The sequence below is a fragment of the Neovison vison genome, chromosome 2 (assembly GCF_020171115.1).
Source record: "Neovison vison isolate M4711 chromosome 2, ASM_NN_V1, whole genome shotgun sequence".
NCBI lineage: Eukaryota > Metazoa > Chordata > Mammalia > Carnivora > Mustelidae > Neogale > Neogale vison.
Window position 1 is genome coordinate 23,866,992 of NC_058092.1, and position 25,543 is coordinate 23,892,534.

The 25,543-nt window shown below is 60.2% G+C and overlaps 1 protein-coding gene across 9 annotated transcripts in view; it reads right to left on the reverse strand.

Annotated features, from left to right (window-relative positions):
* Nucleotides 1-237: 237 nt before the first annotated feature.
* The window catches only part of ADGRB2 (adhesion G protein-coupled receptor B2), a 36,538-nt gene continuing 11,232 nt past the window's right edge, over nucleotides 238-25,543 (reverse strand). For 2 of the 9 annotated variants that reach the window (XM_044237655.1, XM_044237656.1), the window contains exons 3-29: nucleotides 17,653-17,736; nucleotides 15,879-16,043; nucleotides 15,110-15,274; nucleotides 14,853-15,020; nucleotides 14,675-14,776; nucleotides 14,396-14,502; nucleotides 13,392-13,586; nucleotides 13,174-13,242; nucleotides 12,979-13,087; nucleotides 12,310-12,640; nucleotides 11,872-11,977; nucleotides 11,659-11,702; nucleotides 11,300-11,426; nucleotides 10,726-10,829; nucleotides 10,523-10,625; nucleotides 9,708-9,858; nucleotides 9,458-9,527; nucleotides 9,009-9,075; nucleotides 8,778-8,863; nucleotides 8,388-8,486; nucleotides 6,116-6,287; nucleotides 5,712-5,807; nucleotides 5,327-5,366; nucleotides 4,081-4,697; nucleotides 1,740-1,775; nucleotides 1,281-1,379; nucleotides 238-710 (exon numbers count right to left, since the gene is read on the reverse strand). In XM_044237655.1, coding sequence (XP_044093590.1) covers nucleotides 525-710; nucleotides 1,281-1,379; nucleotides 1,740-1,775; nucleotides 4,081-4,697; nucleotides 5,327-5,366; nucleotides 5,712-5,807; nucleotides 6,116-6,287; nucleotides 8,388-8,486; nucleotides 8,778-8,863; nucleotides 9,009-9,075; nucleotides 9,458-9,527; nucleotides 9,708-9,858; nucleotides 10,523-10,625; nucleotides 10,726-10,829; nucleotides 11,300-11,426; nucleotides 11,659-11,702; nucleotides 11,872-11,977; nucleotides 12,310-12,640; nucleotides 12,979-13,087; nucleotides 13,174-13,242; nucleotides 13,392-13,586; nucleotides 14,396-14,502; nucleotides 14,675-14,776; nucleotides 14,853-15,020; nucleotides 15,110-15,274; nucleotides 15,879-16,043; nucleotides 17,653-17,736 — 3,698 coding nt within the window. In that variant the 3' untranslated portion in view covers nucleotides 238-524. Of the gene's footprint in view, nucleotides 711-1,280; nucleotides 1,380-1,739; nucleotides 1,776-4,080; nucleotides 4,698-5,326; nucleotides 5,367-5,711; nucleotides 5,808-6,115; nucleotides 6,288-8,387; nucleotides 8,487-8,777; nucleotides 8,864-9,008; nucleotides 9,076-9,457; nucleotides 9,528-9,707; nucleotides 9,859-10,522; nucleotides 10,626-10,725; nucleotides 10,830-11,299; nucleotides 11,427-11,658; nucleotides 11,703-11,871; nucleotides 11,978-12,309; nucleotides 12,641-12,978; nucleotides 13,088-13,173; nucleotides 13,243-13,391; nucleotides 13,587-14,395; nucleotides 14,503-14,674; nucleotides 14,777-14,852; nucleotides 15,021-15,109; nucleotides 15,275-15,878; nucleotides 16,044-17,235; nucleotides 17,401-17,652; nucleotides 17,737-25,543 lie in introns of those variants that run through there. The other 7 variants (XM_044237663.1, XM_044237658.1, XM_044237657.1 and 4 more) reach the window with 7 other exon arrangements.

The following is a 25,543-nucleotide window of genomic DNA, read 5'->3' on the forward strand; positions in this document are numbered from 1 at the left end:
CAATCTGCTTAACCCAACCCAGGCCCTGACAGGAGACAGGATGTGCCCAAGGTCACCCAGGGAGTCAGGAGCAAAGACAGAGTCAGAGCCCAGGTGCCCCCTCCCAGTCAGGGTAGGCCTGACCCCATTAGACAATTTGAAAAGACCCAGTGAGGTGAGCCAAGGAGACAGGGGAACAAAATTGGGGTCCCAGGGCTGGGCCTTCAGCCGCGGGAAGCAAACAGCTCGGCAGCAAAATCCACAGAGTGAAGTTTATTCCCGACAAAGTTTCCCTCCCCCCTCCCCAGCCCAGGACAGGGACAGACAGCTGGGGTGAAGATGGGGGGCCTCTGAGAAACAGGGAACGGCCCTGGCCCCCCCAGACCATGCCGTGTCTGGCTCCCCCAGCCCGGCTGAGTCCACTGCGCCTCCCTGCCCAGCCCTCGGGAGAGGGGAGGGGGCGCCGGCTCCTGGGTGGTTCCAAAGTGGAGTGTGAAAATAGAGAGATATATATATTTATACGCAGTGGGCAGTCCGGTGTGCACTCACACCTCTGTCTGGAAGTCACCATCAGGTGGCTCTGCGGGCTCCCAGGCAGCTGCTCGGTGCAGGCCCAGCCGTTCTCGGGGCTTGGGGGGAAGCGAGCCCAACGTCATCGACTTGAAGGTGCTCCAGCTCTGGTGTCTCCGCTGTTGGGACAAGCCGGGATGCTCCCCAGGGCTGGGCTTCTCCTGTGAGAGGCAGTGGGAAGGACCCTTGGAGATGGGCCCATACCCTCTCGCTCGTCATTGGGCAGGACAAGTGGAGGAGGCCAGAGAGGGCCAGAAAAGCCCAAAGTTATCCAGCATCCAGGCGCCTGAGTAGAGTTCCGACCCAGATCTGCTTGGCTCCAGAGCTGGAGGAATGAGCCCTGTGCACTGAGAGGCCCCTAGGGTCATGTCTTCTGTGTTCCCATCCTCCTCGAGATCCTGCCGGAGCCCCAGCAAGGCTCCCCATGCCCAAGCAGCCCCAGAACTGTCACTTGTGCCATGGGTAGGCCCTTGGTGAGGCGGGCTGAGGTTGCCCAGGAAGGGGAGGAGGGCTGGGAGGGAAGAAGCTCCTCAGAGCCCGCCTGACCCTGACTCTGACCCAGCCCGGGGTACTTATACTAGACATGCTCCACTCGGCTGTCCCACCTGAGGACGCACTCCACCGCTTCTCCCTCTGCAACGGGGGCCACGGGTCCAGGTCCGACCCTGGGGGGCCCTGCGTCGGGTTGGGCCCAGAGCTGTGGACCGGGAACACTCGGGAGGGGCCCTCACCTTGGCTGTGGACTGGCTGCGGTAACGGTCGAAAGTGTGGAATTTCTGGTTGAGCTCGTGGTAGAGTTCCGAGTGCCGCTTCCGGGTGTGCATCACCTTCTGGGAGCCACAGGGGGTCAGAGGAGGGGGAAGGGACTGCACCGGGCGGCACGGTAAACTAGCCCCTACCCCTGCTCCCCAGCATCCTGGCACTCCACATCTCTGCCTGCCGCTGGCCCCCTAGGACAAGGCCCTGCTCTCGCTCGACTTCTTAGCTCTGAGCTTGGGCTCGGATTGGGGGATGGTAGGAAGATGCCCACGGAAGCCATGTGCTTGGGGTCCTTCGGTCAGGCTCTGCAGTGAGGCTTTGGCTCATGTTAGGAATGGACCCTCTGGGGACAGACACCATGGACAGATGCCCCCCAACACACTCACACGCACACACTCACACACACTCACACATACACATGCACCACTTACCTCAAAGTCCAGGTCTGAATATCGTAACTTCTTTCGCTGGGAGGGATCAACAAGGAGACAGTGAAGGAGAAGAAAGTGTTTTAACTGCACGCGGGGGCTTTAGAGCGGGAGCCCTGGTACTCCACATCTGCCCTCACACCCCTCTGCCAGCCCGGGGCCCAGGAGCCAGGAGCTCTTAAGGGGAGCCCTTGGGACTAGAGCAACAGGACAGAGGCCTGGGGGATGAGGAGCTGAGGTGTGATCCCACCGCAGCCCCGTAATCCTACCGCTCCTGCAAGGCCCATACACACCCAGACCTGCAGACACAGGGAGTGCACACACACAGACACACCCCAGACACCCCAGCCAAGTGTCACCGAGACATGGATTTTTACATGGGATCACAAAGCAGACCGTCCTCCTCTGGGCCCCGGACTCTACCTTTCATCCCATCCTGCCCCATTCTCTGCCAGTCGCAGGCGCCCCACTCCTTGGAACCTTCCACTTGCCCCGTGAACACAAGGACTCGGTATTCAGTTCTTCCTTGGACCCCGTCTTGCTGACAAACCAGGTCTTACCCCCCTGGCCTCTGCACCCCTCCAGCCCCTCGCTTGCCCAAGAGCATGTTCAAGGCCCTATGGACCTATGCAGTGTACAATGCTGTTCAAGGATGAGGCCTTAGAGTCTTAGTGTTGGCACCAGGAGTACTCATGAGAGTAGGTAAACTGTCCCGAGTTACCCTGGAGAAACTGGGGTCAGGGGAGGGGAAGGGACTTCCCCCAAGGCCCTCAGGGATGATGCTAAGACGACCAGCTAAGATTTCCTAAGTCCTGGGCCCAGCAGACATGATCATCGCCACTGGCCTCCATGACACCACGCCCTCCTGGTCTTCCCACCATCCCTGGCTTCCCCTGCATGAGGCCCTCCATGCTCAGCCCTAGACCTTCTCGTGACCTTGACCAAGCACCACCACGCGTGTGCCCTCCCCGTTCTGGCCACGTCTCTCTTTCTGGAGGCAGCAGGACATCTCTTCCTGTCCCCTGTTGCCCACAGGCACCACACACACAGCTGTGCCCAACTAAAAAAACTCCAAATTCCCCACCCCAAACCCATTCCTCCGCCTCCACTCCACTGCAGTTGTCTGCACCAGAATCCTGGACGTCATCCTTGACCCCTCAAGACACCGCCACATTTATTGCTACCTCCCACACACAGAGCCCAAAACTGGCCCCTCCTCCGTGGCCCAGCCCTGGGCAGGTGTCCACAGAACAAAACCTGCCGTGATGCCGACCGAGCTCCTCCCTGGCTCTGGTGTCGTTTTGTCTTTGTTATGCCTTCCTGTTTCTGCCATCTGCAGCAGGAGCGGGCACCAAATGTTCAAGAAACATTTTTGGGAGAGAAACTAAACTTGCAAACCTCTAGCTGCTAACTTAATTTCCTTTGTGCGGAGGATGAGGAGAGATGTCGGAGGCCAAACACGAGCAGCCTACGGTGTCTGAGCTGTGACTCCAGCCCGTCCTTATCTGTGTTTCCATCATCCCTCTAGAGTTCTAGAATGTCCTAAAGTTCTACAGTGGCTCACTGCTTGTCACATGCTTGTTCCCAGTTAATTCCCTGAGGAAGCTGGAGGGAAGGTGGGGCATCCACAGAAAACACACAGGCAGGGAGACAAAGGGGCTTTTCTCAGGAAGAGAGGCTTTTCTCAGGGGCTTTTTTCAGGAAGAAAGGGTCAACGACCAGAGGCCTAGGGCCAGTGCCTGAGGCTGATTTCAGGGATGTTAACAGCATCAATTTCCAATTATCTAGCACTTTCTACTTGCTCCACACAGTGACAAATGTTTATACCACTCAATTAGTCCTCGGAACAACTCTACAAAGAGGCTGCCCTCTCTACAAACAAGGAGACTGAGGCTCAGAGAGAGATGACACTCCGGACCTCACGGCTGATTGGTAGTGCCCGGATCCAAACTCAAACCTGCCGGACTCAGCGACCTGGGCTCCTAGCCCCTGATGTGGCTTCCCTAACAACCCAACACTGCACCCCTCCAAGGAAGACCCATCCTAATTAGTCACCCCAAAGGAGGAACCGAAGCAATCAGGAAAGCATGAAAGGTGCGCCCTCCGCACACGGAGTCCCAGCCCATCTGAGTCCAGAGAAGCCAGGATTCCCTTGTACGGGTGGGAGCACACACCGAGGAAGAAAGGCATGGTGTACACACTCCCAGCCACTTGGTACAAAGGAGCCGCTTGGCAGGGGGCAGTGCCTGCTGTCCCTCCCTGGCTGCTACCTACTACTTAGACGTCATCTGGGCACATGGGGGCAGGCCTCCCCCAACCCACCCCACACCCTACGGCCCCTCACCTCCAAGGAGCCCAGCTTCATGGTGGAGCCTGGCACAGTACGGGGCATGGTCCGGCTGCGCTCCCCTGGCTCAGGTATTTGGCGGGCACTGGGCGTCGGTGGGGGTGGCTGGAAGGTCATCCCGTAGGGGTTCTGTAGGGACCCATAGGCAGGGCCCAGCCCCAGGCCTGAGTGGTCCACAGACAGGAAGCTGGGGTAGCCTTCAGGGTGGGGCAGCGTCTTGGCAGCGCGCCGAGGGGTGCCCTCGGGCCGGGCCCTTGGGGGTTCTTCGCCAGCTCCGCCCCCGCTGCCGGGCTGCAGGCTCAGAGTCCGCCGGGGCAGCACCATGTAGTCCCCCTCGGAGCCCGGCTCGGGCCGCAGCCATGTGAGGTCCAGCTGCCGCAGGCCACCTTCACCACACATGTACACAGGGTTGGCCTCCTGCGGGGGCGGGGGCTCCCCCAGCCCTGGCGAGGCCGCCATGGGCACCAGGATATTCCCGGGCAGCGGTGAGAAGCTGAGGCCGCCCTCAGGACCCACGAGGCAGGACTTGGGCTCCTCATCCTCGTCCAAGGACAGGCGGGAGAGTGTGCCCGTGATGGTAGATGGGTTGCAAGTGTTGACCTCCTTGAACAGAACTGAGGGCAGGAGTGGGAGAGAGGTAAGTCCTAAGGAGGAGGGGTCCCCGATGCCCTGGCCCAGGTTGAGTGGGTTCCAAGCCCCTGAGCTTGGACTGAGTCCAAGGAGAGGAAACTGAGTCCTGGAGAGATGGCTAGGCGGGAAGCGCTCTCTCACATACCAGATGGGTTAAGAAGAGGGGTCAGACCGGCCCAGAGCCCCACAGCAAGGCAGGGCAAGGGATGGAAGCCAAGACCTAGCTCCCACAGTTCAGCTCCCAGTGCAGGTCCTGACCTCTGACCCCCATAGCCCCAAGACTGTCAAAATGGCCTTGCTCCTTTCCCTGCCTTGGCCCGGTAGCTCCTCCCCAGGAGCCAGAAGTGGAAAGTGGATTCTGGTACGAAGCATGGAAATGATACAACAACGTGACAGCCACTGCATACCAACCATCCTGCTGGGCATTTGATGTCCCCTAATTCAGTTAAGGCTCTGAGAAGTAAGCCCTTTGCCCAAAGTCACACAGTAAGTCATGTTCACAGCTTTGACTCCAACTTCGGGCTCTCTAACTAAACTCCACAACAAGACTCTTAACAGGCCCTCCCTTCCTGCCCACTCTCAGGGGCCATTCTCGGTTCTCAGGCAGACTCACCTGTCTGACAGGCCAGATCCACATCCTTTTCAAAGTCTGACTATAGGCAGAGAGGAACAGAGCAGATGGGCGGAGAGAGGATCCATGTATCAGGGTGGGGGGAGGGGGCTCACCCCTCCCCAGCCACCCAGAGGGGCTGCCCTTGGCACACTGCCTAACAGAGCCCAGAGGGGCCCCAGACAGGGTCTTCTCCAGCCTCACCCAACAGGTGGGAAAACTGAGAGGGGAAAAGACCTGCCCGATGCCACCAAGCTGTCAGTGACTGGGCCTGACTCAGACCCGGTCTCTGTTCCCTCCCTGTCTCTCATCCCAGGGCAGGAGGACTGGAGCGGGGAGCATCCTCAGAACCCACCCACAGCCCGCTTTGCTCGGCCTCCTCGCTCACCAGGATCTGCAGCTGCCCGTTCTTACAGGAGTCCGGGGAGTCTTCACTTTCATCCGCCCGGCACACGCCCATCTGGCATTTCACCACGTCCTGGACCTGGGGGCAGCGGGTGCCCACTGGGCTTCAGGCCACCACAGGCCCCCTGGCCACAGCTGGCTGTGCCTCCCACCCCAGGCACCCAGGTGGGTGTGGAAGAAAAGAACTACACCCAGTGTAGGGGAAGGTCCCAGGCGAGATGGAGCCTCAAAGGCCCAAAGGCTCAAAGGCCAAGGTCAAGACCTCCTCAGGCAAACGGCTTCCGCACCCAGCTAGGAGCGCCCCCCTCCCCAAACCTTGGGGCTTGGCTCCGCCCCGTCCGCACAGGTGAGGCGGATGGGAAGGGGCGGGGAGAAGCCCAGCCCCACCTCCCGGCGCAGGAAGCAGTGCACCGCAGTGATGACGAAACCCTGCGCGGAGTTGAAGACCGCGAAGAGAGCCTGGAAGAGGACGGAGCGCCGGTCTGTCATGGCCAGGACGGCCGACATCCAGGTGAGCGCCAGCAGCGGCAGCACCACGCAGGAGCTCCAGAGCGAGGCCCTGAGAACGGCAGCAGAGGGCCCATCAGCGTGACCCTCCGGGGACGGGGTTGCTAAGTCCAGGTCCGCGCTCGGCCTGGGGCCCGTAAGACGCCTAAGATTGGCAGAGGGCCAAACTCCAAGACCTCAGCCATGTCCCCAAGCAGACAGAGGCCAGGAGCCCACGGCAGAGAGACAGAGACCAGAGACAGAGCGGAGAAGGGCTGCAGCGGGGGCCAGAGCGCGGCGGAGGAGAGGTGGGAGGGGTCGAGGAGGCGGGGCTCAGCCAGAGCCAAGGCCAGAGTCCGGGCATGGAGACCGAGCAAGTGGACAAAGCTGGATGGGAGAAAAGACCGGGAGGAAGGCAGATGCAGATGCTGTTGACTTTCAGCCCCAATCTGCGCGGAATCACAGGCCTGGGATGCACCCCCAGAGATTCCAGGAGAGGCGGGAGGGGGCCGGACGCGGAGAGACAGCAGACGCAGGAGGGAGAGAGCATGAGACAGGCCGACACAGAGATCCAGCAGTCAGAGCACGGAGGACATGAGCGCACACATCTTTGGGGATGGGCCCAGGCCCGGGGCAGCAGAGCCTCTTCCCCCTCAAGGAGGCTGTGCCGGGCTCTAGGGTGGGGGGGGGTGCTCAGAGCCCTGGGCAGAAAGTGCATAGCTGGGGCTGGCCGGAAAAGCTGGGGTCATGACCAAACCCACACACACACACCCCACTCCTTGAGCAGGGACGGCCAAGGAAAGAGGCAGACGCGCCCTGGCATCCCGGCCCCAGAGCCAGCCCACCCTCACCAGCTAGGGCCCACGTGGGCACAGCAGGGCAAGATTGCCCTACTGGGCCAGGTGCCACGCCCAGCCTACTCTGCCTCGTGAACACCCCAGCAGGAGAGTCAGGCAGGGGTGGGAACAGCCCCGGACAAGGCAGAGAGATGGGCAGGGGGCCAAGACCTGTCCTAGGAAGAGAAGCTGGGGGCTATTCAGCCTGGCAGGGGGCGGGCACAGTGGTCTCCACAGCCCCCGGGGGCGCAGCCAAGACTCAGAAAGGGCCTAATCACAGTCATAAGAGCTACCATTGATTAACCACCAATCCTTTGCCAGGCCCTACACTGAACAATTTACATACATTAGTTCACACTGTGATCAAAACAACGCCAGTAAACAGGCATGGGGATTATTATCCCAATTTACAGATGAGGAAACTGGAGTGTGCCCAACTGGGAGAGAGAGACAGAGCTGGAATGCAGACCCAGCCTGGCCGCCTCCAAAGCCCAGACTTTTAACTGCTAGTTCTGAGAGACTGGGTCAGGGAGGCAGACGGAAGCCTGGGGGAGAGGGAGCTTTCTACCACGCACAGCTTCCCAGAGATGGTGCCAGCTGCTTCCAGAAGCCGTGAGCTTCCCTGACCCAGGAGGTGTGCAAGATAAGGCTGGACCCCCACTGGTCAGGGAGGCTCCAATGGATTTCTGGCCCTGGGTAGGAGGAGGTTGGGCCCTAGGCCCCTGTGGATTCATTCATTCATTCACTCATTCTGCTCTTAAGTGGCTCTGATTTTAGGATTCTCCGCCTCCAGGGGTTATGTTGGTGAAATAGTTCTCCGTCTGTTAGATTCTCTGTCCCCCCAACTGATTGTGAGATTCAATGCCTCTAAAATTCTAAACCTCAGATTCTGTGACAAATGATAAGACTATGATTCACTCATTCTAACATTCTTAGCTTCTGATTGTCTTACTCTAAGATTCTATCATTCTAAGGTTCTATGAGCTCAAGAATTCTAAGGGCCTAAGATTCTAAAAGCCTCTGTAGGTTGGGGGGGGTGTAAGGAGGGCTCTGCAGCTGTGCCTGGATAATACATAAGCTGGGAGTGGGGGGCAGGGGTGGGAGCAAGGGGTGGGCACAGGAACCCAGCATTTTCCAAGAGGCACAGACATTCACTCCCCGTTGCCCTTTGCTGCATCAGTGCCAAGCCCTTGAGAGTGTGTGGCAGTTGGCAGGGCAGGGCAAGCTTTTCAGGGCACTGGGCTGATATCCCTCCTCCCCCCAACCATGGGCACTGCCCCCCATTTCTTTTGCCCCCGCCCGCCCCCACCCCCTCCCCCCCGGGGGGCACAACTAACATGGCGTTCCTGGCCGAGGCTGAGCTGAGCAGGGGGCTGGGGACCGCTCCACACGCTGAGCAGGGGAGGAGCAGGCTGGCCCAGGGGCACCGCTCCGACCTCGGGGGCGGCACAGACACGGGAGAGGTGGGGAGACACATGGGAAGCGGGAGGAGACGGGGCAGCATGAGCCCCAAGTGGGGTGGGAGGGGGAGGGCAGACGAGAGAGAAAGAGGTGGGTTAGGGTGGGCGAGGGGATGCAGTGGAGCACTCCAGGTGCCCACCTTGCCTGCACCCTTGATGCCCCAAGGTCAGGGAGCCCCGGCTGCATTGGCAAGCCCTGAGTCTCCGAGAGGCCCGGCCTGCCCTCCCTGCACCGTTTCCCACAAGGCCAAGTCGCAGCCCCCTTACCCGGCCCTCTGCTTCTTGGACTTGTCGGAGATGCCATCACGTGCCATGAGTTTGTTGAAGACGATGATCCCAATGAGCATATTCACCTGGGGGCCCAGTGAGGGGTGGGGGGAGAGACGGGATCACCAGGTGCCCTCCTGGTAGGGAAACCCCCAGGTGGGAGCTGGAGTGCAGGGAGAAGGTAGAGCCCCTACGGCCACACCCTTCCCAGGATGCTAATGGGGCACATACCAGGACAATGACAGCTGCAGGGCCCACAAAGGCATAGAGCAGGCCGCCCTCCAGGGAGAGCCAGCAGCTGGGGTGGAGGGAAAAGAGGGGGCGTCAGACACACCACCGCTCAGTGCCCCCTGGGCTGTCAGTGGGGCAGAGCCTCCAGCTGGGTGACAGTGAGCCTTGGGCTCCTGCTGAGCCTGTTTCCGCTCTAACAAAGACCCAGCCCTGAGCCCACCATAGGTATCGAATGGTGGTCTGACCCCTGAGCTAAACAGTTCTTAGCGATTATCCCCAATCCCAGCATATCCTTCTACAGTCAGGGATACAGAGGCTCAGGGGCAACATTTTGCCCCAAGCACAGCAGGCAGGGGCTAGGACCGCGGCCTGAGTATACCCCACGCCCAGTGTGATGCGCAAACAGGTCCACTCATCTCCCTGCTGCCCACCGCAGGAGGCCCACGTACTAGCTGGATGTACCGTATCCTTTGGTGCGGGTAAAGCCGACAGACACAGCCACCACCAGGGCCGGCAGACCTGGAGGAGCAGGGGAGGGCCACAGTGAGATGGCTGCGGGTTCTCGGCATCCTCTTAGCCTCCCAGCCCCAACACAGCTGACCCTGAGCCCAGAGATCGGGGCCAGGGCCAAAGCTGACCCCGTCCCGTTGCTCCTGCCCCCAAAGCCCAGCGACAGAGTCTGGCACAGGCCCTGCTCACCCCAGCCCAGGCAGAGGAAGCGCTTGCGAACGAGGCGGGTACGCATCCGTCCAATGACAGCCAGGTAGGACTGCCAGGCCTCCGTGAGCACCCAGCAGAAGGAGGAGAGGAAGAAGAAGTGCAAGAAGGCGGCAGTCATGGTGCAGACACCCTGCAGGGAGACGGGAGGGAGGGAGTGGCCCTGAGCAGCCACCAGGGCGGGAGGTGCCGGGCTTCCCACATCCACCGCTGGGCGCTGCCATGGCCGCCCACCTGAGCTCCACCCCCCCCCCCACAGAGCCCTGTCAGGCACCCCCGCCTCTCTGCACCCACACACAGCACGACACGGGCCCGGTGACATGCACACAGCACTCGACATCCGGGAGGCGGGCGGGCAGGCCACCCACACGCAGACAGGGCTGGCAGGGAGGGGACAGACAGGAGCCGCTGCCACGTCACAGCCAGACGGGCCCGCGCCTGGTGCTTCACAGAGCCGGTCGAGGGGGCAGAGGGGATAGCCGGCCAAGGTCACCCACAGGCAGGTGGCATGAAAAGCCCTGCTCGGGCTCCCGCAGACCCAAGGTGGCCCAATGCATGAGCACGGGAGCTGAGCTCACAGACGTGCTCCCAGAGGCACAGGGACAGTCACCCCTCGGGTACATACCCCTCTCCAATGGCCCCACGTGCACTCACACACACTCCTTCCCGCTCAGTCCCTCCCCCAGCACAGGGCTCGGGTGTTTACAAACAGCTGCCACACACTGTCCCCAGCAAGCGCTCTCCGTCCTCAGCCCTTTCACTCCTCCCTCACCCTGGCACCGGTGACCTGCACCTGCCTTGCTCAGCACCCGGGACTGGCCTACGAGGATCAGGATGTTGGAAGCCAGGATGGACAGGCAAAAGTTCAGCAAGATGATGGAGCGCTCGGATTTTATGAACCTGAGAGGGCATGGCAGGCAGGGACAGAGGAGCTAGCCACCGCGTCCAAGTCAGGGCTGGCCACCCCCCACCGCCTCACCCCGCCCAGCGTCCCACCTACCTCCAGAAGGCGGCGTAGATGGCAAGGAGGGTGAGCAGCGCCATGCAGGACACGGCACAGCCGATCACGAGGGGGACTGAAGGGGAGCCTGCCAGCTCCAGGGTCTAGGGAGGATGAGTAGGTGATCCACGAGGGCACAGGGCTGGGCAGCTGCAGGGGAGGCCCGCCCCCTCCCCACACCCTGTCTGGCACAGACAGGGCTGGCACAGACAACGGGCTCCTACACCTTCACCCACACTCACACACGGGATGGAACTCCCCACAGCATCTATGTGTGCACGGGCAGACACAGTCACACATGCGGATATGCATTTAGGCTGGGTCACCCACACTCTACTACATACAACCAGACATGTACATGTGTGTACACCCATGCAGTTGCTCCCAGGCACATGTCATCCCTGTGAGCACCCTCCCAGTGGCACGGACTTATGTGTGTAGTTCCCCAAGTGCACCTGCTGGGACCCATGTGCAGGATGACCCAGGTCCCCGCCGACACCACCACATATGGTTCCTGGCAACCCGGGAGCATCCCCTGCCACCCACCCAGCCCAGGCACCTCCCTCCTGCTCACCAGGTCCTTGGGCGGCTGGGCCAACACAGCAAAGGTGGACAGGTGCTGGCACTGGCAGCGAGTGTGGGCTGCTTGTGTCTCCAGCGTCTGGCAGCTCTCGGTGTCCCAGTCCCCTGAGCTGGCATCTCTGAAGTCAGGGGAGAGGTGGAATGATACCTAGCCCAATTCTGCGGCCCCACCCCCGGAGCTAGAGGAAATCCAGGGTGAGGCCAGTGGCTGGGAGCCCCAGGATGAACCCTGGATCCCTCCAGCCAAAGACAGCCCCAGAGAACTCTCTTGCCTTCCAGGTGAGACAGCCCCCTGACAGAGAGGTGCTAGAGCTGCACCCCCGACCCCAGCAGAGCCCCCACCCAACTCACGCTCTGGAGTAGTCCCAGCTGGCACAGTGGGGATCCGTGGTGCCCTGGGGAGCAGAAGTCACGAGCGCAGCATGGGCGGGGAGCTCCCCCAGACTACTTCCCATCCTGCCACAGCAGACCCCCCCACAGGCCAGAGGTTCAGCCTGCCATTGGACAGGGCTTTGGCTACCTGCGATGGGGTACCCCGAGGTTACTGTCTGGACCCCCACTCACGTTGATGATGTAGGAGAGCTCCACTGTGATTAGGGGCTCAGCTGGTGGCTGGGTGGGTGGCCGCACGGTCACTGTCATCACCCTGGATGTGACGGCCAGTGGGGGTCTGGGGACAGGTACTGAGGTCAGCTCGTGCCAGTGGGGCCCAGACCCAGGCAAAAAACCCCGGAGGTACTCTAGATCAGGGGCAGGGGGCCACCAGGGAGCCATAGCCCGGGAAAGGCCTAGAGTTCAGTGGGGCCCGGGACTTCATATGAGCTCTAGAGCTCAGTCCAACAGCCCCAGTCCCCAGAAGGCCTCTGGGAGCCCCTGTGTCCCTAGCCAGGCAACAGCGACCAAGGTCCAGGAGGCTGTGGAGGGAGCTCCCCCTGGCCAGCACAGGCTCAGTCCTCCTTTTCTCACCTGGGTGGCCCCAGCCACCCTTCCCCGGGGACTCACCTGGGGGGAGGCAGGATGAGGCCGAGCGTGCGGTAGAGCACAGCACCGATCACAAAGTAGGAGGACGACTCCTCGGGGTCTGCCGGCAGGAGGCGCTGGTGGGAGTGGCCGGGGCCAGGGGGCATGGTTTCTGGGCCCCTCCCCCTGCCAGGGCTGCCCGCTGGGCCAGAGGCAGCTGGCTTCCCCGGGGAGGAGAGGCTGAGCACCTCCTTGGGTAGGAAAAGGCGGTCCTCCGAGTGCCGCACCCAGTCCTTCATGCCCCTGCGGCCGCGCATGGGGAATGTGATGTCACTGGACACGGCCGAGACCGGTTCACGCTGAATGCTGATCACTGCGACCGGCACCAGAGACGGAGGGACAGAGGCGGCCGGGAGAGTCACAGGAGAAGAAACAGAAAGGGGAGAGACAGATGCCAGGAAGGCAGACCCAGACACCAAGGTTGGTACAAACACGTGGGTGGGGGACACACGCACAGAGAAACAACCGGGTCGGGGTAGGGAGAAGGGGAGAAAAGACAGGGACAGAGATACAAAGAAGGGGTTAAATGAAGGAAAGAGAGGACCCAGAGAGACAGAAAAGTAGCAAGAGCCCCGCAGAAACCATCCCTCCCCCAGAGCGGCCTGGGTTCTGCCTTCTCCAGCCCGGGCTCCCTAGCCTGCCTCCTGGTACCCAGGTTGTCTGTGACAATCAGAGAGCTCTGGAAGGCCTTGAGGGCATCGCCCACCAGGTGAATGAAGTCCTCCACGACACGCAGCAGGTGCACAGAGCCAGGGGATACCTGGAGACAGAGAATATATAAGGGTCCCAGGCAGGGGTGGGTCCTGGGCGGGGTGGGGGGAGGGGGGCTGCAAGCCCACCCCTCACCTGCTGAGCGTCATCCCACTTCTCCTTGTTCTCTGCGTCCACCATGAAGCTCACCACCTGGAAGAAGCGCTGGGGGCAAAAGCCACAGGAGTCAGGAGGTACCAGCCTCAGGGACAGTGGCTTCCCCTGCCACCCCAAACACAGACTCTGCCATGGGGTCCCAACCCCCCACTTCAGTCTAGGGTGCCCTCCTTTCTTTTGGTGGGGCAGGGTGGCACCTGCACGTCGTCTGCCGAGGGCACATAGGTGGCCCTCTTGAAAGTGTCCGTGACGTTCCGGAGAATGTCCACGGAGAAGAGCAGGTCCCCGCTGTAGTAAGTGCGCCGGGCCAGCAGCTCCTGCAGGCTGCGCACCACCTGTGACATGCCCTCGCCCGCCAGCATGCGCTGCCCCTTGGCCAGATGCTCCCGAAGCTGCGGGGGACAAGCAGGCTGCTGTCACCATGGGGTCAGGAGCTGGGACCGGCCACGGTCCCATCCCACTCAGGTCCACCCACTGCTTGCATCCAAGAGGGAGAGAGAGGGGGAAAAGGTCAGAGAGAGCTGCTCAAAGGGGCTCATAGGAGACAGAGTCCAAGAAAAAGACCTAAAGATACTTGAAAAAGACAGAAATAGAAATAGCTAGAAAAGGGAGGTGCTCAGATGTGCACAGAAAAGATGACAAGCATGGCACAGGGATGAGGCACCTCCCCATCTCAGAGGGGTCAGGCATGCTCCCAAGCGTAACGCATCCTCACTATCACTCTCTCTCAACACGAGCTCTGAGTGCAAACACACAGGTACCAAATACAGTCAGACACACGCAACACAGAGGCCACATTCGCTATCGACATTCTTACCCCCCCTAGCAGGCCCTCCTGGGCTGGGCACTGGGGACACAAAAATAAATCCAACTTTGTGCCTGCCTTTAAGGAGCCCTCAGTCTACGGGGACACAGACACTTCGATGAACATTCACGACACCTCATGACCAGGAGGCTCAGGGGACCAGAAGAGCACAGAAGGAGGCACCAGGAACAAGGGAAGACACTTGATGGTTGGGCCTTAAGATGTGAGTAGGAGTGTGCTGGGCAAGGAGGGGCACAACCAGGCAGAGGTACAGCCAGACAGCATATGTCTGCCAAGGCACATGGGCCAGAGCAGGAGGCAAGCTCCCTCCACCCCCCCACCTGAGCCTGGGACAGATCCTGTGCCCCCCACCCCAGACCCACGGGGCACACTCACAGACAGGTACAGGTAGCGGTATTCGTGGGAGATGCAGCGGGCGAAGCTGGGCAGACCCCAGTATGCCACGCCTTGGGCACTGAGGAGACAGCGGCGGCTGGCAGACCCTGCAGGGAAGATAGGACGGGACACGGGGTTGGGCATGGGGGCTGGACTCCTACCCACTTCACTCCACACCCGAGCACGTAGGCTCAAACGGGCAGGGGGTGGGAGCAGCAAAAGGGGGTGAGCAGGAAGGGCAGGGGTGGGGGCTTTGGGGAGAGCCACCACAGCCCTCACCTGAGGCGTTAGGGGGGCACTTGTTGTAAATGATCTCGCCAGCAGCTGCCTTCTTCCATGTCATCAGCATCACATACTCGTCCCTGCACATCTCGTGGAAGGCTGTGGGGGCAGTGTAGGGGCTCAGCCAGGCCCACAGGCTTGCCCCTCAGCCTCCCGGGGGGCCTGCGACCAATACCTGGACACCTCTTCTCGCTGCAAGGCTTCACCTCCTCTCCAGTGCCCTCACAGGGGTAGCCCTGTGCACCTGAGGCCTGGCACATGCGAAAGCGGCGCTGCCAGCCCGTGTCGCACGTCTTGGAGCACAGGCTCCATGCGTTCCACGGCCCCCACTTGCTATCCGCGGCTGCGGGAGGAGGAGGGGCATGAGTGGCCCCAGTCGCCCCCCGGAGGCGGGGTTGCCACCTGCCCCCAGCCCTGGCAGTGAGCACTCACCAGGGCATTCGAGGTTGCTGCACTCGCGGGTGTCTGTGAGTGCCCCTGTACACGTGGCCCAGGCTGGGCCTGCCACACTGCACTTCCGGCTGCGCTGCTGGGTCCCATTGGCACAGGAGGTGGAGCATGGGCCCCAGGGACCCCATTCTAGCCACTGGCCTTCCACTGCATGGGGAGACACAAGCAGGGGTGGCGTTGAGCAAGGGGTGTGGCGAACAGTGGGGGCAGGGAGGAGGCAGAGCCTGCTAGGCATTCCAATTTGAACCAGGCCAGACCCACGGGAAAGGGGTGGATGCAGGGGGGCTGCAGTGAACAGGTGGTGCCTGGGCCTGGGCCTGCCTGCCTGTCACCAGCTCCAGGAACACAGGATCCCTCTGCACTCAGCACCAAGGTGGCACCTGCCCTCTCCTGGTTAGGAAAATGGGCCCCAGGGATACCTCTGGATCTCTGCCCACTCTTAAGCCCAGATTAGTGTCGCCTCACAGCCAGGCTAGCCATGAGCACCAAAGGGTGACGAACGGCAAGGGTATCCCGGGACTTAGGGAAAGGGGCAGGCTTCTTTCCATGGAGTTGCAGTGTGCCAACTCCAAGTCTGGGCCGGGCCACATCACCTCCCACGCTGGCCAGTACACTTCGCCAGTCTCCCCATGCTTGGTTCAAGTTCATGGGCCCCTAGGGTTAGGGCACTGGACCTGACTGCCTCCCCTGGATCTCCCGACCCCCACCCGGCTGGGCAGCGCCCGCCTGGCAGCCCACGGGCGCTACTGACCCGGGCAGGCAGCCATACTGCAGAGCTTAGTCTGCAGCTCGGGACCCTCGCAGGCCTTGCCGCCGTGCTGGGGGGGCACGCAGGTCCGCATCCGGCTCCGGGACCCCCGCCCGCAGCTGCGGGAGCACAGGCTCCAGGAGCCCCACTCCTCCCACACGCCGTGCACTGCAAGGAAGCACGTGGCCGGTGGCTGGGCGGCACCTTGGCCCCGCCCACTGCCCATCCGCCCACCAATCAGGAGCTCTGGCAGCTCTGCGACAGCTCCTCATTGGCTCTACACTGGGCCCCAGGACTCCGCCCTTGGAGGGGGGGGAGTCAAAGACACCGGCTTCTAGTCCCAGCTCACACAGGATACCTCCTGCGACTGGGAGACTAGGACTGACCCAGGAGAGGAGCAGGGGCTCCTCCTCTCCTGGGGGCACAGGAGAGCCCAGGAAAAGTCTCCATATCCGTCCCAGCCTATCCCACCCCAGCCCTCCCGATCCCCAGACCCAAAGCAAGAATCCAACATGACAGGCCTGGGGCAAGAGTAGTGCCCCTCCCGAACCCAAGCGCATGGACACACAAAGAGACACAAACCTCTACACGGACACTGACACAGAGAGCTCACACTCTGGAACACAGCTTGGCCCCAGCCTTCCGCAAGCTCTTGCCTCACCCCGGGTGCCAAGACCCCTTCCCAGATAGCCCTATTCTAAATCCCTGGCCAGGAGCTGGTCATGGCCTAGGCACCGCCACGCTCCCTCGGGGAACAAGGAACAGGACTGGCGGAAGCGGTTCCCCTCCTCCCCCTGGCGGACCACCTGTCGCAGGCAGGCGCATGCAACATTCTCAGTACTCCATGCTGGACTGAGGAGGCTCCCTGGGGACTGGGATGGGGAGTCAGAGGAGGGAGGGGATGGTCAGGCAAGGTTTCATTTAGAAAAAGAAAAAAAAAGAAGAAGAAGAAGAAGACGTGGCATTTGTCTTAGATCTTAAAGGGCAGGCTGAATTGTAACAGCCCAGGTGGGGATAGGATGAGAATAAGCCAATGCTCGGAGACCGGAGAGTGCAAGAGGCACTGGTATGGCCAGAGCGCAGGGAACACAGAGGGCAATGAGGGTAAAAAGATGAGCCTTGATTACCGGGACACAGGCATCAGGAGAGTGCGGGGCCCAGAACCGAGCCCACCAGTGTGGGCCCTGGTCTGATTTACCTGTGTCCCCAGTGCCCTATGTAGGGCTGGGCATGGTGTGGGGGACAATCAAGTTTGCTGAATTAAAAAAGGAGGCGACCCACCATCTTTGGCAGATAAATCTGCCCGAGCCCCAGGCCGGACCTACCCCTGCAGGCCGAGCGGGTGGGAGGACGGGCATACCTGGGCAGGTGGCCGAATTGTTGCAGGGCCGGGTCTCCCGCAGGGGCCCGCTGCACAGGGTCCCATAGGGGGAAGACACACAGGAGCGGGTCCGCACCTGCAGACCCTGCCCACACGTCAGAGAACACACGCTCCACGGGGACCACTCCTCGGCCGCCGGGTCGCCTACGAGAGAGGGACAGCGTCGGCGGCAGGGGGCACCTCCCAAGCACTCAGCCTCCTAGGGATCCTCCTGCCCTGACCCCAGGGGACAGGCTCGTAAGGAGGCCGCCCAGCCCTACCCACAGGCCTCATGTGGCAGAGATGTGACTGAGCTCTAGGACACAGACACAGACGGGCACACGCCAAGCACACATGCCACCAGACGCCACACCATCGGGCCCCCGCCGCAGAGGAAGGGAGGCGGGCCCGAGTTACCTGTCTGTGCCATGTATAGCCCAGGCTCATCTGCAGACCTTGGCCACTGGGTTTTCACCTTGGGTTCCTCTTCCGGCTCCTCACCTGGAACACGGAGAGGGTGGCAGGGGCTCAGCAAAGGGAGCTCTGTCCTGCCAGAGAGGCGCAGAGAGGGTGGCCTGGCTTGCCCTCAGCCCGAGGGACTGGAACCGACAACAGGCGATGCAAGTCATGGCCCCTGCCCTCCCACCATCATCTAACAGACAAGGCAGCTCAGAAGGCCACGCAGGACTCGCCCACAGCCTTACACCTCCTCTTGCCTCAGCTGGACTGAGGGAGACGGGAGAGGAGTGGCTGCTCACTGCAACAGGCTCCGGGAGGCTTCAGGACCATGTGCTACCCACACCTAGCTCCCCCAGTCCTCCTCCGGCACGCAGGGACCACCGTCTCTGTTTAAAGATGAGGACACTGAGGACCAGAGAGGGGACGTGACTTGTCTAAGAGCACACAGCTGACAGAGCCTGAGGCCCAGGTGCTTTCCCCGCGGAGTCCTCAGGCTGACAAACAGACCACCGCCACCAGTGCTGGGACATGATTCATACCAAGCCAGGGGCTGAGTGTTAGGCCTGGATTCTGCTTCCATGCGGCCCTGGACTGGGACCCGTAGGCCCAGGTCAGAATGCTGCTCCTCCAAGACCCCAGGGCCTCAGGCAGGTGCCTACAACCCCCCGTAAACCCTCCTCCCCACTTCCCCTGCGGTTGGGAGAACAGCAGGTGCTCTTGGAGGCTGCTGCCAACTCGGCCCCAGCCTCACCAGGCTCTCAGCTGACCACCCTGATTTATGTGTCTGGTCTAGGCCTTGGAAGCACCACCAGCGCCAGAGGAGGGGCTGGGAGCTCCCATTCTCCAAAGCTGGCCCCTCCTGCTCAGACATGAGCTCATCTAGGCCCTCTCCCACAGGCTAGGCAGCGCAGATGGGGGCTGACACAAACACAGAGGGGCAAGACCCAGCCCCTGTAGGGGCTACTGAGCAGGAAGGAGCAGCATTTGGGATAAGACTCAGCCCAAGCTGTCACTGGACTAGAAGGTACTGCTGGCCCCCAGCCCCAGACCCTCTTCTATATCCCAAAGGCAGGTCAGCACCCAGAAGGCCTGGTGTCTGAGGAAACCCAGGAGGGCTATGCTCTTCCTGCCCCCTGCTGCCCAGTCCAGGCTCTGCGTCTGAGAGAAAGCTCTATCTGACCAGGCAGGAAGAGGGCCACCTTGAGCAAACCCACTGGGCAGGGGGCCTTGAAGTGCCACTCAGCCCAGCTTCTGGTCTCATCAGCTCCGGGGCCCCTACCTCCATTTCAGCCACAAGTACCAGAACTCAATCTACACCTTCCCCAAAACTTCTCCACCAGCTCAGAAACCTGGGCCCCCAGGACAACTCTGGAGCAGACAATCCTGGATCCCAACTGCGGCACGGCCCTGACATGCTGTGTGACCTTGGGCAAGTGTCTTTGTCTCTCTGACTCTGTTTTCACCTCCGTAGAACAGTTCTCGGAATACCGCCTCCCTTGAAGGCTGACTTGAGGACAACCTGAGAGGGGGCCATGAAGCCTTTAGCACCCTGCTTGGCATGGGGTGAGCACTCCAGAAGGCAGGACCCATCTGGCTTATTTTTACCATCTCCCCTCCCCTCACGACCTGCCTCTCTTCTGCACCCTCGCTTGCCACCCTTTCGGCCCCCGGGCCTCCTCCCTTCAAACAGCATCTGTGACTCCTTCCGGCCTCACTTTGGCGCCCTGCCTCCAGTGGGACCACAGAGAGGGTGCCCGTGCCATTCTTGCGCACTCCCGAATTCCCTCACCCAGCCCTTCCACCACACCCGCTCAGCCAGTCCCCAGCCCGGGAGCCTTGTGACAAGCCGCCTTCTCCACGCCCACCCCCAGGCTGCTGAAGAAATCCACAGCTGTGCCAACTGGCACCAGGACAGATTCAGGGCTGCATATCCGCCCGGGGGGCCTGGGGCTTCTCAGCAGCACTCCCCAGCTCCCTGCCTTCCCCTTTCCCACCTTAGATGTGCCAGACCTTGACCTCTCTCCTTGAGCTCATCTCTGCCCCCATGCTCTCCGCAAGGAGCTCCTTTACAGAGAAAGCGGGCGCTGTGACCTAGGAACCTCTCTCCCAACCCTGGGCCCTGACTTTTTGTCCTACCCCTCCAACTCCCAAATTCCCTGCAGTCCCTCTTACAAAGGCCAGCCCCCAACCCTGGCCTGGCCCAGCATTCCCCGCTCCCACCCCATCCCACCCACCGTCCAGGAGGGCTCCACCTGTGACCCTCTGGCTCAGCATTTGGTCAGCGCGGGCTTCTCACGGCAGCCCCCAAATGGACCTCCATTCTGGGAGAGCCGCACTTCAACCCTCCTTCCCCTACTAGCCACTGTCCCCCACCCCATTCCTCCTCCCCATCCATAAGTGTTCCACAGCTGGCACTCTGGTTTCTCACCTGCCACTCACATGCTGGCGCAAATGTCACCTCGCCTGGTAATCCACCGCAGTCTGGCCACATCTTTATGCTGAAACTGTTCCTGACAAAGGCATCAGCGCCCTCCTTATTGCTCAGTCCTATGGCCGCTATCTTCGTCCCACTTGACCCCATGCCAGCATGGGGCCCCACTGACTCTTCCTGCCTGGGAACACTCCCCTCCTTCCCGACTCTCCTGGTTCTCTCCTACCTGTCCGGCCTCCGTCCGTCCCAGTCTCCCTGACCGCTCTGTCTTCCTGCTGCTTCCCACATGGGGCAGCCATGCTTCATCAGGTTTCCATTGCACCACCCCAGGTTTGACTTAGCCCCTCTGAGTGGCTGCTCCCAGGGCACCCCTGCAGCACCCCCACGCTGGGCTTCGCTCCCCTGTTGCCTCCTGCCTCCTGAACAGGTCTCCTGAGGAGAGGTCCTCCAATTCAGCCCATCCAGAATCGGACCACCGTTTCTTCTCAAATATCTACCTGCTGGTTTCCCACCTTTTTCACCTCGAAAGCTCCTACCTGAGGTTCAAAACCCAGCTCATGCGGCCTCTCATATGTGAAGCCTTCCTCGTCCCCCAGCCCTGGGCAGCATCAGCTGTCCCCTCCACTGTGGGCCCTGTCCCCACGTAGGATTTCGCCTTCCAACCGTCCGAACCTCCCTGCACCTGTGGACCCCTTTGAAGGAAGGTCGTGGAAGCCGTCTCCCTGAGCACAGTGCACGCTGGCCCCGGAGCAGGCCCAGAGGCATACTAATGAACACGCTGCTCCCAGCTTCTCCCCCCAACCCCACAGGGGTCGCTGGAAATGGTCCCTTGTAAGCCTTGAGTATCAGCCCCGCCCAGCACTCCTCTGCCTAGACCAGCCCCCAACCTGACACCCGTGTCCTAGTAAATACTGCAGACGCTGCCCACCCTATCACCAATCCAGCTGAGAATCCCCTCATTCAGCTCCTGCTTTGGCATCTAGACCATCCCTCTGGGGCCAGCAAACCCGGATACGATGAGAGAGCTGTCTGACCCACTTGCTGTGGACCCCCACCACTGCCCAGGGTCTCCACGGCCTCTACAAACCGGGCGCCAACCCTTTGCTGGCCAGCCCCAAGAAAGAACCAGAGGTGACGGTGGTGGTTTCTAGAATGCACCCGATTTAACAATCAGAACATGTCCCAGGCCCAGCTCTTGAGTCCCTCTTGTGGCCTCCTGCGCTGGACCAGAGAAGGGAGGGGACAACCCCAAGGCCACGGGGCCTACGTGGATTGCCCTCCCTTGCAACCCCACCCCACTTCCCTCCGAAGGGAAGCCAGCAATTCATGTCCCCACAGGTGAGAGGCAGTTCTACCGGAAGGGGAGGAACACAGGTAAGACCAGAGAAGTCACTACCAAAACCGCATTTACTCAGCCTATACCGTGGGCAGGCCCAGCCGGCTCGCGGCCCACCACTGGGGGTATCTAAGAGGCCACTGAGCCAACAGCACAAGAAGGGGTCCAGGAGGAGGTGTGAGTGCCCTCCCGGAACTCCCGAGTATCTCGTCCACGGAGCAGCACAAGCTTGGAGGATCCGGGGCTCAGATGCTCACAGTCCTGCAATCTGTGGGCTTTGTCACCCAGAAGCCCGCCCTGGGCAGGAGAGACCTACTGCCCAGAACCCACATCCCTACTCAACCCGATGGGCTCTTAACTGTTGTGTTTGGTTCTGAATGAGGCAACGTTTACTACACAACCCCTCCCTGCCAGTCACTGTGCACCTGTGGACCCTCGCCTCATCTCATGCTCACGAGTGTGGGTTCTCCCATGTTACTGACCGGGACCGCGGCTCTGAGGTCCCATGCCACAGAGAGCCTGAGTGCCATTCGAACCCAGGCCTGCCTGACTCCTCCGGCGGCCATGCTCTTTCTTCTGAACCACGCTGGCTCTAACACAATGCAGTCCAACTGGGACCTCCTCAGAGATGCCTTTCTTAATTCCCATAGGACCTCGAGTCACTTCTGTCCACCTGCTCGCTCCCCAAAGCCCCTCACACTTGCTACTGTGATCCAGTCTTCACACCACCTTCTAATTGTTCCTTTGCACATCCACTCCTCACCTTCGAGCCTGATTCTCTTCTGTAGCCTCCAAAGTGATCCTCTGGGAGCCCAGCTCAAACCACCCCCCTGCTAAGGAATCTTCTGTGGCTCTGTACTGCTACCAGCATAAACCTCGGGGCCCGGCACGTGCTGGCCCCTGCTGACCTGCCCAGTCCTATTTTCCTCTCCCCACCAGGCAGCCAAGCACGCTGCAAGGTCATGTGGGCCAGTGTGAAGGACACAGCTTTAAGAGCCAGACAGACAGATGCAGATTTGATTCCCAAATTCACCCCAGAGGCTTGCTGTGTGCCCTTGGGCAAGTTGCCTCACTTCTCTGAGCTTAAACATCTTCGACTGAAAATTGAAATGATACATCCTATCACAGTTCAGAATTAAAAGAAACAAGAAATATGGACTGCCTGGGTGGCTCAGTGGGTTAAAGCCTCTGCCTTAGGCTCAGATCATGATCCCAGCGTCCTGGGATGGAGCCCCGCATTTGGCTCTCTGCTCAGCAGGGAGCCTGCTTTCCCCCACCCCACACCTGTCTCTCTGCCTTCTTGTGATCTCTGTCAAAAAATAAATAAAATCTTTAAAAAAAAAAAAAAAGAGAGAGAGAGAGAGAGAGAGAGATGGACTGCCTGCCCTTTCCATGAGCTACATGGAAAGGGAGTGCCACCTCCTTCTTGTCATCCACATGCTTTCCTCTCTGCGATTGGTGTTTCCTCCCCTTGGGATGCCTCTCCACCTCAACCTGCCAAAATTTTCTACATGTTAAATGCTGCCTCCTCCAGGAAGCCTTCCTAGGTTGACTACACAGGAGTTTGGCTACCCTGGTCCCTTCTGTGGCTGAGACCCTAGATTGGTGCCCCCTGCAGCTGTGAGTATCCTGGACTTGTGCCTCTTGTGAGCTCTACAGGAGGGTCTCAACTTCCCTCGCTCCTCTCGCATTGAGGGCCTAGCTCTGAGCCGCTAGACAGAAGACAGGCCTTCGGGAAACCCAGGCCAGATATCTCTGAGTGTTCCCCCAGCCCAGTGATACAGGAGCCGCTCTTGTTTCCCCCCTGGTGCTGGCAGGCAGGGTGGGTGCAGGCTCTCTGCCACATGAGCAGGACTGCAGACACCTGCTCCCCCCATGCTCTGCAGACCCTGCCCCCAAACCCCACACAGTGCAGCCCCCTCAGCCTCCTTTGTCATGAATGTGTTAAAAATAACCACGATAATCATCACTTCCACGCGGAGAGCAGTGCGATTTACAAAGCAGTCCTCCCTCCCAGGGCTCTCTACATCCTCCCTGAGGCTGGCCCTGGGGCCCTGAGTAGGCACCAACAGATCCCCTTGAAACAGGGCTCTGTCATGTCCCTCCATGGCTTCCCACCACCAGCAGTGCCTCCCAGCCCTGCAGGGAGGTTGCACTGGGAGATGGCTTTGAGAGCCCCAAGCTCTTTCTCTGCAGTCCAATGCAACTGGGTATCCCCATGAGAGCAGATGCCCGGCCACAATGCCAGCTCCCCGCTGATGACTCCCTCCCCTGAGTTGCGGGCCTGTCTGCCCAGCCTCTCACCAGAGCAAGCTGGGGTACTGCCACCTCCCCCACGTGGCCAGCAGCTCCTGGAGAGCAGGGACCACATCTGACTCATCCAGCCCATCCATCCTCCTGGCCTCCCCCATGACACCCAACTTCTTGCTGCCTTACTTACCACCCTCGGCCAGTGGGGGCAGGGTCCCAGGGTCTGGGGATGGCAGTCAGAGCCTGGCCCCCATCTCCCATATCTCCAAGGCTACTGCCCAGTAGCGCCGGTCTACTAGGCCCCCAGACCCACATGCCCACCCCTCCACGTTCTTGCATGGGCTGCTTCCTCCTGCAGAGCTGCCCCAAAGCATGCAGTAGGAAATGACTTGGGGTGGCTCGCAAATGTTCCATTAAACAAACGCTGGATCGTGGACTGAGGTAGTTCCCCCTTCCGGGTCTCTTTTAATTAGGGTGACTTCCTACCAATCTGCCTGGGGTGGTGTATTTTGTGCCTGCCCTGATGCCAGGAATAGGACCCCTTCCCCTACTTTAAAACCTCAGAAATGTCCCAGTTAAATGATAAATTATAGGGTGGCTTTACTTTTAATCCTTCCAAACGCACACAAGATAAAAGTCCCCAGCACGTGCTCATTTCTCTTTCCAACAAATCGAGAGGAAAGACAAGCAGCTAGTTAGAATTTACTATCGTCGCTTTGTTTTCACTACGGTTGTCTCTTCCGTTATCTTCTCCTTCAAATAACTGATACTCCCTTCCTGGTTATGATGTGAAATTTCTTCCTAATACATTTGACTTTAAAAGTGATTCAATTAAAAAAAAATGTCACGGGCTAGTGGATTCCTATTCAGTCCTCAAAACCCAACTCCAAAACACCTTCTTGAGACTGCCTTCCCCCCACTTTGTGGTTGAATCCTTCACTCTTCCTCCTCCCTTGACCTCTGGTCCATGTACATCACACCTACTGAACTAAATTAGGACACCAAGTGGCAATTTACTAGGGATTTACCATGTGTGAGACACTGGGCTGAGCACTGACCCATAGTCTCTTGCTTCATCTTCACTGTTACTCCGTGAATAGGCTCTACTAGCCCCATTTTACAGGTGGTAAAGTGAAGGTGAAGAAACTGGCCCATAGTCACACAGCTAGTTGGGGCTGGGAACTGAACGGGGGGGGGGGGCAGGGGGAGGCTGGGCGACTTCAGCCTGTGATTGCTGTCCCCTAGTGGTGGCTCTCCCCCATCAGAGGGCAGGTATGTCTGGCTCATCTCGGATCTCATCCACTCAGAGAGGATCTCATCCACTCAGAGACGCCCCGAGGCCTGGCACACACTCCACTCTCATAAAGACATGAAGATGTGCGTGTTGGACGGGCTGGGACTCGGTCCCTGCTGAGATGTCTCAGGAATCCGTCCCCCGCCATCCTGTAACGGAGCACACAGAGCTCCAGCGGCACGGGTCGGGACTGGAAGGACCTTCTCTAGGTCTCCCTGCCCTCCTGCTCCCGCCTTGAGAGAGGCCCAGCCTCCCCAGTGTCTGAGCCCCAAACAAGCAGTGAAGGCTGCATTTCCTGCCACCAAACGAGCCTGGCCAAAAGAGAACAGCAGGATGTGAGCGCCGGGAGGAGAAAGACCAATCGAGGACTGGGTTGGGCAGGTAGAAGTAGCTTCCTGGAGCAAACAGGGCTTGAGCAGCTTTGGGAAGAATGAGGAAGATCCGGATAACTGAGGGCAAGGGGCATTCTATGAAATAGCCCAAGCACAGGTGGGGAGTCCAGCAAGCAGGGACTCAGGGGCCAGTGAGGAGCCCCAGT